The 12,165-nt window shown below is 39.1% G+C and overlaps 1 protein-coding gene across 2 annotated transcripts; it reads left to right on the top strand.

Moving 5' to 3' along the window:
* The first annotated feature begins 66 nt into the window (after positions 1 to 66).
* Positions 67 to 12,015, top strand: abcb8 (ATP-binding cassette, sub-family B (MDR/TAP), member 8). Of its 2 annotated transcripts, none has more exons than XM_033982212.2 (16): positions 67 to 268; positions 1,367 to 1,682; positions 2,541 to 2,696; positions 4,061 to 4,155; positions 4,867 to 4,972; positions 5,585 to 5,746; positions 5,942 to 6,027; positions 6,095 to 6,192; positions 6,272 to 6,377; positions 6,456 to 6,489; positions 6,868 to 7,004; positions 8,540 to 8,634; positions 8,711 to 8,844; positions 8,931 to 9,078; positions 9,846 to 10,096; positions 11,681 to 12,015. In XM_033982212.2, exons 1-16 carry the CDS (start codon positions 174 to 176, stop codon positions 11,762 to 11,764), a joined length of 2,103 nt encoding a protein of 700 aa, XP_033838103.1. In that variant the 5' UTR covers positions 67 to 173; the 3' UTR covers positions 11,765 to 12,015. The 2 variants fall into 2 exon arrangements, with proteins under 2 accessions (XP_033838103.1, XP_033838104.2); XM_033982213.2 differs by lacking the exon at positions 67 to 268 and adding an exon at positions 816 to 1,044.
* Positions 12,016 to 12,165: the final 150 nt, after the last annotated feature.

Below are 12,165 nucleotides of genomic sequence, written 5' to 3'. Positions count from 1 at the left end.
TGTTTGTTTTTTTATAGACTGTAAACAAAATTATGCACAAAATGTAATTATTCCGTGACAGAATTGCACTGTGGGTCAAAGTCAACATGGCAGCTCGCAGGTTTGCAGTGGATTACAGAGCTTAGTAACTATTACGGCTTTATTAGCTTGTTATTGAAGAAAAGGGCAGCGCAATGATTCATTTACTCTGCTGTCGTATAAACACATCTGTCCCTGCGCTCTTACTGCGGGGGAGCGGTCAAACAGCCGGGTTCTGCAGGTTTTCACGGTGGGTGTATGGGACTGACCGGTGCTAATATGGCTACTGGCTGTTGCTACTGACATCAGACAGGGAGATAACGTGACTGACCACTTTACATATAAAGTATTAAAAGTACACAGGGGATAAAGCAGATGACCGGTTTATGTTGTAAGAATAACTATTGCATTTTTTTTTAATTGTCATTTTGTTTTGAATTTGTCTATTATGCACTTGTGGCGCTTAGGGAAATCTGATCTTTAACTGATCCAGTACCACAAAGCAACTTATCAAAAGCAGAGCCAAGATCTTTGAAGGAAAACCAGACACAGGAAGAACATGCAAACTTCATGGAGAATATATACTCCTTCTGGCCTGGGAGTCAAACCCACAACCTTGGAATACTTGACTGTATAGTGTCTCAGTTTTAGAGCGCTTGTCCTCCGATTTCAGATCCCGCTAAATTTTCAGTATCTGCGCCAATATCAGCTACCAGCTTTGGATTGGTGCATTCCTAGTTGAAGGGGCTGCTGCTTCTGTCAGTCTAAAGCTTTTTATGTCCTGTGCTCAGGTCTCTGCACTGGCTCCTGTGGCTCAGAGAATAGACTTTGAAGCAGCTCTGCTTGTGAACAAGTCTCTCCATGGCCTAGCACTAAAGTACATCTCCCACATGTTAGTGCCATATGAACCATCTTACACTCTGAGGACTTCAGAGACCAGCCTCCTGTCCCAGAGTCAGGACTAAACATGGGGAATCAGCGTTTCAGTTTTATGCAGCTAAAACCCGGAACAGTCCTCCTGAAAATGTGAGACAGACAGACTACTTTGACTCTACATGTTTAAATCCAGACTCAAAACAGTTCTGTTTAGCTGTGCATATGACTTTTTATTCTGCACTTTTCTTCTTTAATGTTCATTTTATGATGATTATTTGTGACTATTTATGTTTTGAATTGTTGTATTGTGATTTTAATGTCTTTCTTATTCTGTAAAGCACTTTGAATTACTTTGTGTACGAATACAAAAGATGAAATAATAAAATCAGCTTTCTATTGGGATACAAAAAACTACTAGTATATTAATAATCTTTGTCTTGTCATTAAATATTCACCCTTGTTTTTGCCACAGGCCACACACGTCTCCAGAATCGGCCATCTCCACATTCCGGTCCATCAGTGCAGTCCGTCACTTTAAGAGTCTGGTCCAGAGAACATGTTTGCGTTACTCCAGGAACCCCAGACCCTCCAGATCTGTCTTCCACTTCATCCTGGCCCCTGCCCTCCTCACTGTCTCCGGGCGAATGTTTTGTAAAGTTGCATTTTGTGAAGCGGACGTCAACAACAACATACTAACAACGCAGACTGAAGACACTCCTGAGTTTAATTGGTATCTCCTCTGGGAGTTTGTTAAACCTGAACTCATCGCTCTGATTGGTGCTGTTGTGGTGAGTGCAAAGTAATATTCATATATATATATATATATATATATATATATATATGTGAAATATATAATAAATAGTTGTAAATACTCGGTGCTAGGGCTAATTGAGGTATTGACTCTTATGTAAAGTGTCATATGTATCTGAAATTCACCGGAATTTCAGTTACACAGGCGAATTTGGAGCCCAGTTTCATACATGGAATTCTGACCCTGAGTAACGCCCCTTCCTGCCCGTGTCGCTGTTTTAGCTTAGCAACACTGTCAGTCAAACTTGTTGCTAACACTAGTGAGAGCAACCTCGAGGAAAGAAGGCGACTAATTTGTCTGCCATTAATGTTCTTATCTTGATTTACAAACTCAATACCCCAGGATCATGTAGAGTGGGTTAATACAAACATTTTAAGCCTGAAATAATAACGAGTCTGACAGCAGCAGTTACAGAGAGAGGGGCACAGTTTTTCAATGTAGTGAATTGGAACCAGAGTCGATGGAGCCGGAAGTGCGCCCATGATCCCTGTTTTGAACATGGCGCATTAGCAGGTTAGCTATGTCCATTTATATATACAGTCTATGCACTCTACAACTGATGTTTACGTCAAGAGCGGGAATTGAACCACCAACCTTCAGATCAGTGGACAGACACTTTACCAACTGAACCAACTGTCTTATAAATATGCATTTTAGCTGATTCAGTCTTAATTCAATAGTCACAAGTATTTTTAGTGTACAACTCTACAATGTGTAATGAACCAATGTTGTTTAAAAAAGTACGATAGTCATCTCTGTATCGATACTTTGCCATATTGATATTTTGAGCACTGTCCCAGTTGGTGGATTGATGTGTTTTTCTCTTTGTTCCCAGTTTGCTTTCGGCGCTGCTATCCTTAATATTCAGATCCCGCTGATGCTCGGGGATTTGGTGAATGTGGTGGCGCGTTATCTCCGAGAACAAGCCGGAAACTACATCCATGAGATAAGAGTCCCCGCTCTGAAGCTGCTGGGGCTCTACGGGCTGCAGGTAAAGTGCTGTTTGTAAACAACTCCAGCGTGTCAAAGAGGCTGCTTGTATAAGATGTGTACAAGATAAAGTCAGACCTGGGAACGGGAGACTGGAAAATGATCAGAAATGAGGGAAATGGACTTGGAGTTAAACAGTAAAATAAATATGAGGCTTTGATAAAAGAAGGAATAGTTGATTTTAATCTTTCTATTTGTATGTTTTGTTTTGTTTATCTTTATCCCATAATTGTCACAGCAACAACCACCTAAGATAATATTTGGCTTTCTGAGTTAGAGATGAGACATAAAAACTGTTGACAAAAATCGGGGCATGGGGCATTTTATATAATTTTGAGAATCACAAAGATAATCTCTATTACATCACCAGAATGTACAGAGCAAACCTACTTACCCATAATGCGCTCCACTAGATTATAGTTGTTTTCACATAAAAGAAAATACAATAACATAACAGCTGGTGCTATCTTATGCAAAACTGACTCCTGTGAGCTTTAATCCATGTTCTAATGCTGTTCCCTCCTCAAAAACAGACCTGGATTTCTGTTTTGTTTTATTCACACATGTTTGAAACACTTTATTATTAGTCTGTCTACATCTCCAAAGCTCAAAATGCTCTGATCCACCTTGTGATGTCATGAAGTGGTAGTTTTCAAGTTAACAGCTCCTTTTACCTTTAGTTCAGTAGAGATGGGTAATTCCAGGGCTGAAATGATCCAAATGATTCTAGTGAAGGTGTGTGGAGTTTAAAAACCCAGTGGAGCACTTCCTGTATTACCATGTGAAATCACAAAGAAATAAACAGTAAAGTACTGTACTTAAGTTTAAATTTCAGTTATCTGTACTTCAGTACATTTGAGAGCAGTATCTGTACTTTTCAGTCAAATTCAAAAATGTAGTGGAGTAGAAAGTAAAAGTATTTTTTATTATTGTGTGAGACCTGTTGAAAAGGCTGAGGGTTTATTTTTAACGTGTTCATAACTTAAACAAACAAAAATATACAAATAAAAACAGATAGAATAAAACAATCAATTCACTTGTTTCTGTTGAACAAAATTCAGCTCAAATCTTTATCAAAATCACTATATTTGAAGCTTATTAAATCTAAAAATATTTGTAAGTAGATTTTCCATGTGCTACTTTTACTTTTACTTGAGTATTTTTTTGCTCTAGTATCTGTACTAACAAAATGGAGTACTTCTTTAATCAAAATAATGAGATTAATAGAAATGAGCTGTGTACATTACTCCTTTGTTTTTCTTCCATCCTCGACTCGACATAAATCCTAGAGCAAACTCATTATGTCACAGAGTTATTCAGTGGAAAATGGCGTATTTCCCTGGTCACTCATGTTGATGTGTGCAGGGCCTGCTCACCAGCAGTTACATCATACTGCTGTCGCGGGTCGGTGAGCGAGTGGCAGCCAACATGAGGAAGACTTTGTTCTCATCTCTACTCAGGTACTGAGGAAGAAGAACACATCTGGGACACGAGGATTCAGATTAATTTAAATTCAATGTTATTTCTATAGCACATTTTAAACAAGTTGCGTGAACCAAAGTGCTTCACATAAAAAAACAAAAACAAATATACAGACACATGGTACATAGGAACAGAACAATAAAACACCTGTATATCCCGTCTAGTGTTAAATACCAGGAAGAAGAGGTGGGTTTTCAGTCTAGCCTTAAATTGTGTGAAAGACTCCACCTGTCGGAGAGGATCTGACAGGCAGAGGGCGCTGTTCCATAGTCCCTGGCTGCCACAGAAAAGGCTCTGTCACCTCTGGTCTTGAGCCTGGCTTTGGGCACAGCAGCAGGAGCTGGTCAGCTGACATCTGACCTTAGGGCTCTGGGTGGAGTATAGGGCTTCAGTAGCTCCCTCAGATAAAGAGGACCCGCAAAGTGCAGACAGAAGACCCATAAAGTGCAGACAGAGGACCTACAGAGTGCGGACTGGACCCATAGAGTCACACATTTAAACATAATCATGAACATTTTGAATTGACCCGGTATGAAACGGGAACCAGTGCAGCTGCACAGCACAGGCTTGATGTGTCTTGTCTTTTCTGGAAGATAGAGCTTTACTTTAAGACAGGCTGGACTTTATAACAGAGCTAATGTGCCAGTGCTCTGTATTCATTAAAATATTATTGTCTCTTGTTTGTTCAGGCAGGATGTGGCTTTCTTCGATGCCAATAAAACTGGGCAGCTGGTGAACCGTCTGACCGCTGATATTCAAGAATTTAAGTCGTCCTTCAAATTGGTCATATCTCAGGTCGGTCACGTTTAGAGGATTTCTAATTTGTAAAGTGCAGTTTAGTTTATTTAAAAAAAGTACACTGTAAATAAGACACAGCTGAAGCCGCCCATTGCATTTGATTATATAGATACCCTTTACCTGTTTTTTTCTAAAACTTGTATGCACGAATGAGATGGACACACCATCTCATTCAATGTTTTCTCTACAATTTTTTTCCAAATTTTATTTTCAAAAGACATCAAATATATGGAATTATGTAGTAAAGAAAAAAGTTAAATAATTCTACTAAATATGTTTCAGCAAAGGGAGGAGACTTTGAGGATTTTAATATAAAAAGAGATATCTCACTTTTTTCTTTACTCCATAATTCCATATACCTTCCTTACATATTTTTGATGTCTTCTTTGTGTATATAAAAGTTAAAAAGTATTAACAATAAAGAAAAAAAACACTGAGTGAGGGGGCGTGTCCAAACTTCTGACTGGTCATGTAAGTGAAAATAAAAGTGCTCTTTAAGATATAAACCAGATACACACACATGAGGGAAGAGTTTACATGGTGTAGAAGCCATCAGCTCCACAGAACCAGTGGTTCCTTGTATTAAACAGAAGTGTATTGTTCTTTCAGGGCTTAAGGAGTGTGACGCAGACGCTCGGCTGCTTCGTTTCTCTCTACCTCATCTCTCCCAAACTCACAGGACTCACTGTGGTGGTTTTGCCCTGTTTAGTTGGGGGAGGGGCACTGATTGGCTCACTGCTGCGGAAACTGTCCAGAGCCGCCCAAGAACAAGTGAGTTTATTATGACCATCGTTAAAGGTATTTATGTTTATGTTCTATTTTGAGCGAGTCAGGTATTATTATTATTATTATTATTATTATTATTACATACATTATATTCATTCCGTCTATGTTACTAGCTGACTGTGGTGAATGCTGAGTGCTTGTGTCATCTGCATAAACATCATTTTCGTGTTTTCTCTGAAGGTCGCTAAAGCCACAGGTGTCGCAGACGAAGCTCTCGGAAACGTCCGCACAGTGAAGGCGTTTGCGATGGAAGACCGGGAGCTTCAGTGCGTCATTTTTCTCATTTTAAAACACAAACCACATATTTACTCACTCTCTTTATTTCACATAAAGATTATATTCCCACGAAGTCGACAAATCCTGCGAAATGAACGAAACACTCGGAAACGGAATTGCCGTTTTTCAGGGCCTGTCGAATATCGCACTGAACTGTGAGTGTCTTTTTTTACAGTGGGAGATAGACTGCTACTGTGGGACTGATGTTAATCTCCCTGTATAATCCTGACATAGGCATTGTACTGGGAACTATTTTTGCTGGAGGGACGTTAATATCCAGTAATGAAATGTCCCCCGGAAACTTGATGTCGTTCCTGGTGGCTTCACAGACAGTACAGAGGTAACAAGGGCAGTATATCAGTTTATATAATAAAATTGGCTGTCACTTGAGCTAATGCTAATGTTTTGTGTGATTCAGGTCACTGGCGAGTATTTCTATCCTGTTTGGGCAGGTGAGTCTCACACACTATGTGTTTAGTTACAGAATACAAAATAATTTACGTATTATGTAAATTAAAATGTATTTTGTAATGTCTGACACATAGGCCAATCGAAGTGCTGTGTTCTGAATACTGAAAATACTTTTATATTTTCTTTCCTTCTTTTCTTTATCTTTATTTATACAGAGGAACCCAATGAGAGCACTGAGACTCTTTTTCATGGGCACCCTGTTTCAAACACAATACAAACAAAAAACAAACGAAACACACAAGTACACAAGCCCATATAAAACATTAAAAATAGGAGCAGGAGTATATAAGTTCGTTATTAAATGATGAGGGTTAAACAACATAGGATTAAAACAGCTCTCATGTTTTGTTTTCTTGCAGGTTGTGAGGGGGATGAGTTCAGGCGCTCGGGTTTTTGAGTACCTTGTTTTGCAGCCCACTATTCCAGTCAGTGTGGGGGGTCGCATCCCTTATCACTCACTCATCGGGAGAGTGGACTTCATGAACGTGTCTTTTAGGTTTGCTACTTTGTGATATTGATTTAGAATGAAGTAGATCTCACAATTACATCTAATTTGGTTTAAATTGATTACACCAGGGGTGTCCAAACTTCTCATTAAGGGCCACATGTAAAAACACAAACGAAGCTAAGGGCCGATTGAGTTCCGTACAGGTCCAGAGAATATAATCTAGTGAAGAAATTATATCCACAAAATAAGTTAGATGCCAAATCTGGCATTCCAACTTTGTTGTTGCCAACTTTGTTTCTCAGAGCCAAACACACGTGTCAGCTATGACAGTATGTGCTAGCTGCTGGCTAGCTCATCTAGTAAGTCATCTGACTTTCACACGGGGGATCTGGGTTCAAAACCCAGGGTGCCAGGAGCCTAGCTTGAATCGCATGACTGAGTTAAAAGGGGTAGGGGTTAGCAGGGACCCCCTGGAAAGTGGGTGGGCATCAGCATGAATCACACAAGGGGCGGGACAAATGAGATGTGTGCGTGTCGTCAGACGGGGTGGGGCCTAATGTGAATCACATGACTTACAGAGAAAAGGGGTGGGGCTTAGTGAATGACACGACTCAGAGGAAAAAGGGTGGGCTTAGTGTGAATCATCTGAGCATGAATCACACAAAGGGTGGGGCAAATGAGATGTGTGCATGTCGTGGGGCGGGGCCTAATGTGAATCACAGAGAAAGGGGCGGGGCTTAGAGTGAATGACACAACTCAGAGGAAAAGGGTGGGCTTAGTGTGAATCATCTGAGCCTGAATCACACAAGGGGTGGGGCAAATGAGATGTGTGCATGTCGTGGGGCGGGGAATGTGAATCACATGACTTACAGAGAAATGGGGCGGGGCTTAGAGTGAATGACAGAACTCACAGAGGAAAAAGGGTGGGGCTTAGCATGAATCATACGAGAAAAGATGCAAGGATTAGCATGAATCATATGAGCCTAGCATGGACCACACAACTGCAGAGAAAGTGGAAAGCTTAGCGGGAATCATATATCACAGAAAAAAATGGCAGGACTTAGTGTGAATCATCTGAGAAAAGGGACAAGGCTTAGCATGAATTATACGAGGGGCAGGGCAAATGGCATGTATGATTGTCATCAGACAAGGGGCGAGGCGAGCGTAAATCTCACAACTGTCACAGAGAAAAAGGGCGGAGCTTAGCGGGAATCCAGCCAGTGTGGCTACAAAAATATTTTTTAGAAAATGACATTAGTATAGCATTCGCTAGTGCCTTATGCTAGCGGGAATCTTTGCTAATAAGGCCAGTGTGGCTGTCTTCATATTCAAATCAGCTTTTGCACTTACAAATAATTTTGAGACAAACTGGACACAACAAATGTCTCAAAACCCGTGAAAGCGTAATTTTCAACCGAAACATTTTGTTTGCAAAAACAGTGTCTGGATGACCACGACTGAAACTTTGTTGACATTAAAGACAAACATAGAGCAGCTTTAACCATGTCTACCCTTAAAACAGCCTAAATGAGTCAGTTAAATGGGTACAAAACATTGTGTTGATAACACATTTTGAATTACAGTTACCCAACCAGACCTGGCCATCAGATTTTAAAGAAGCTGAACCTGACGCTGCCTCCATGTAAAACAGTTGCCATAGTTGGAGAATCAGGCGGAGGTAATAAAACAGTGAAGAAAGCTTTTACAGTCGTATTATTAGTTCTAATTATTGCACTTTGGCTTTTGGACTGTAGGTAAATCCACCGTGGCTTCCTTACTCGAGCGCTTCTACGACCCCAACAGCGGAGTAGTAATGTTGGACGGACTGGACATACGGACTCTGGACCTGTCCTGGCTCAGGGGTCAGGTCATCGGCTTTATTAACCAGGTAAATGGACGATGATGGACATTGATGATTTATTTACACGTTTTTGTTCCCAGCAGCAGCTCAAACCTTCGCCTCTGTCTGTGCAGGAGCCGGTGCTGTTTGGATCTTCTATCATGGAGAACATCCGGTTTGGGAAGCCCGAGGCCTCAGACGCTGAGGTCGTTAATGCCGCCAAACAGGCCAACGCTCATGGGTTTGTGATGAGCTTCCCAGATGGATATAACACAGTAGTAGGTAGGTGGGAAAAGGTGACAGCTTGGGCAGAATGTACTAGTTTAATTTATAAGTTTAAATTAATTTCTTTTCAAATAAGCTTAAAAATAATTTGTTTTACTGCTGGAAAAGTCCTAATAAAACTGGGGAATATACCTAATGCCAGAAGGATGTAGTGTAGCTTTTGTTTCGTTTTTTGTTTGGTAGAAGTTATTTTCTACAGTTCAAGTTGTTTCAGGTTTATTTCAATAGCACATATAAAACAAGCTGACCAAAGTGCTTCACATAAGTCAACAAAAACAAGCATACAGAAATACATTTTATATACAAACAGAAGACATCAATATATGAAGTAAATACATGGAATTATGTAGTGAAGAAAAACAATTAAATAACTCAACTTTCAACAAGGCAGAGAGAGGAAACTTTGAGAATTTGAATTTAAAATATAAAAAACAGTATTTAGTAGTTTAAATTGTTTTCTTTCCTACATAATTCCATATATTTTACTTCATATATATGTAATATCTTATGTTTGTATATAAAATGTAGAAAGAAGTAAAAAATAAACAAATTAACACTGAATGAGGGGGCGTGTCCAAAACTTTAACTGGTCATTTATATATTTTTAAGAATGTGATTTGACCCCTGTCTGAATATTTATCATCTTGAATTGTTCTGCCTCATTTGTGAATGCATTTGTAGTTTTTTGTACCCTTAAGATCTTCAGGCCTTGAAATATCATCTTTACTTACGTACTTTAATACTCTTTCCTTGTGGGCTTCCAGGGGAGCGAGGGGTGACTTTATCTGGGGGTCAGAAGCAGCGTATAGCCATAGCTCGAGCGCTCATTAAGAACCCCAGTATCCTAGTTCTGGACGAGGCCACCAGTGCTTTGGACGCAGAGTCAGAGAGAGTGGTCCAGGAGGCGCTGGACCGAGCCACAAGGGGGCGCACCGTCCTCATCATTGCACACAGGCTCAGCACCATCCAAGGAGCCGACCTCATATGTGTGATGAGCAACGGCCGGATAGTAGAGGTACCACAGCCTTTAGTTATTTATGTAATGGGCTGCACTTTTGTAAAATATAGGGAAAAAAAGTAAAAGTAAACTACTACAAAAACTGAATGTAAACAAATCTAAAACTGTTCTTTAAAGGTCCTATGTTACATAAAACTGACTCTTGTGAGCTTTAACCCATGTTATAATGCTGTTCCCTCTTCAAAAACAGACCTAGAGTTGTGTTTTGTTTCATTCACAAATGTTTGAGTAACACTTCATTATTAGTCAGTCTACATCTCCAAAGCTCAAAATGCTCTGTTCCACTTTGTGAGTTCATGAAGTGGTAGTTTTCAAGTTAACAGCGCCTTTTACCATTAGTTAAGTAGGGATTGGCAATTCCAGGGCTGAAATCATCCAAATGATTCTAGTGAAGGTGTATGGAGTTTAAAAACACAGTGGATTATTTCCTGTGATATCACAAAGTGGAACAGAGTGTTTTCAGTTTGAGAGAAGAACTCAGCCAAAATATGCGGGGTTTGTGTGTTAAACATGTGTGAGTGAAACAAAACAAAACTCCAGGTCTGTTTGTGAAGAAAAACATTAGAACAGAGAATAGAATAGTGTAATATGGGCCCTTTAAAGGTTCTATACCAGACACCATTTCTCTTGACAACACTAGAAATAACCAAGTTGTGTTTGTTTGTTTGTTTGTTTGTGAGAGAACTGATGCTGAGTTAACTTTAATATTCATTCATTACCAGTAATTTAAGTTGGGAAAAGATTTGTATTTTTTGAGCCGATATTAATATCCAATAGAATAGAGCCAAAGATCGGCAAAATTTTCTATCTCTAACCGATGCCGATATCTGAGAGCCAGAGGTGGAACGAAACAAAGTAAAACTAGTAAAGTACAGTACTTAAGTAAAGCACAGATACCTAAAATGTATACCTGAGTACATTTTACTTTGTGTACTTTTAAAATTTTACTTCAGTAAATTTAAGAGCAGTATCTGTACTTTCTACTCCACTACATTTTTGAACTGGACTGAAAAGTAAAATTATTTTTTATTATTGTCAGACCTGCTGAAAAGGCTGAGGGTTTATTTTTTACCACATTCATAATTTTAGCAAAACAAAAATATACAAATAAAAGCAGAGAAAAAAATGATCGATTCAGTTGTTTCATTGAACAAAATTCATCTCAAATCCTTATCAAAATCACCTCATTTGAAGATTCAATAGACTCAAAATCATCATGAAAATATTTTTACTTTTTGCTCTTTAAGTACATTTTTAAACAGGTGCTTTAATACTTTTACGTTAGTAGTTTTTTTTCATGTGATACTTTTACTTGAGTATTTTTTTACTCCAGTATCTGTACTTTTACTTAAGTAACAATGCTGCTGGGAACTACACTACTGCTGTTAATTGTGGGAAGAAGAAAATAAAACAGAACTGGTTTGTATGTCTCATGATAACGGCTCGTTTTCTCTGGTACCGGAGCCTTATTGTAGGTGAGCGCCCCCTTCAGTCAATGTTTATCCATGCATTTCTATTGGACACTACTCTCTGAATTGTAGCCTTTAACTAGCGTCTGAAGCCCCTCGTCTTTGCTTTCAGGCTGGGACTCACGTGGAACTACTGAGCAAAGGAGGACTCTATGCCGATCTGATCCGCAGGCAAAGAGCCGAGGAGCAGACATGAACACCCTCATGGCTTTATAGAGAGGGTCTATGAGAGACGTGTGTGTGTCTGTATGTGTTTGTGTGTGCAGAGGGAAGCTTATTTAAGAATGTGTTTGTTTAGGAAAATGAAAATGGAAAGTCTGTGAGATGAGTAGAATGGACCAATGACAACAACAACAACACTATTTTAAAGTCTTAAAGGAAAAAAAAAAAATTTTAAGTCATGTTTTGTTCTAGAAAACAATGTTAATAAAGAGGTTGATATATTAGACTCAGCATTGCCTCATTTTGCTAAAAAAAATATTTTATTTATTTATTTTTTAATTCATTTCATTCATGAAATACAAAAAAGACTTCCACAGTCTCGTGAAGTTAAACAAGAAATTCATGAAAAAAGCTTAAAGAGTTATCTGATGCATC

Source organism: Periophthalmus magnuspinnatus, chromosome 17 (genome assembly GCF_009829125.3).
Source record: "Periophthalmus magnuspinnatus isolate fPerMag1 chromosome 17, fPerMag1.2.pri, whole genome shotgun sequence".
In the NCBI taxonomy this organism is placed as follows: Eukaryota; Metazoa; Chordata; class Actinopteri; order Gobiiformes; family Gobiidae; genus Periophthalmus; species Periophthalmus magnuspinnatus.
Note: the sequence above shows the minus strand (reverse complement) of the source record. Positions and strands in the feature narration are given on the sequence as shown.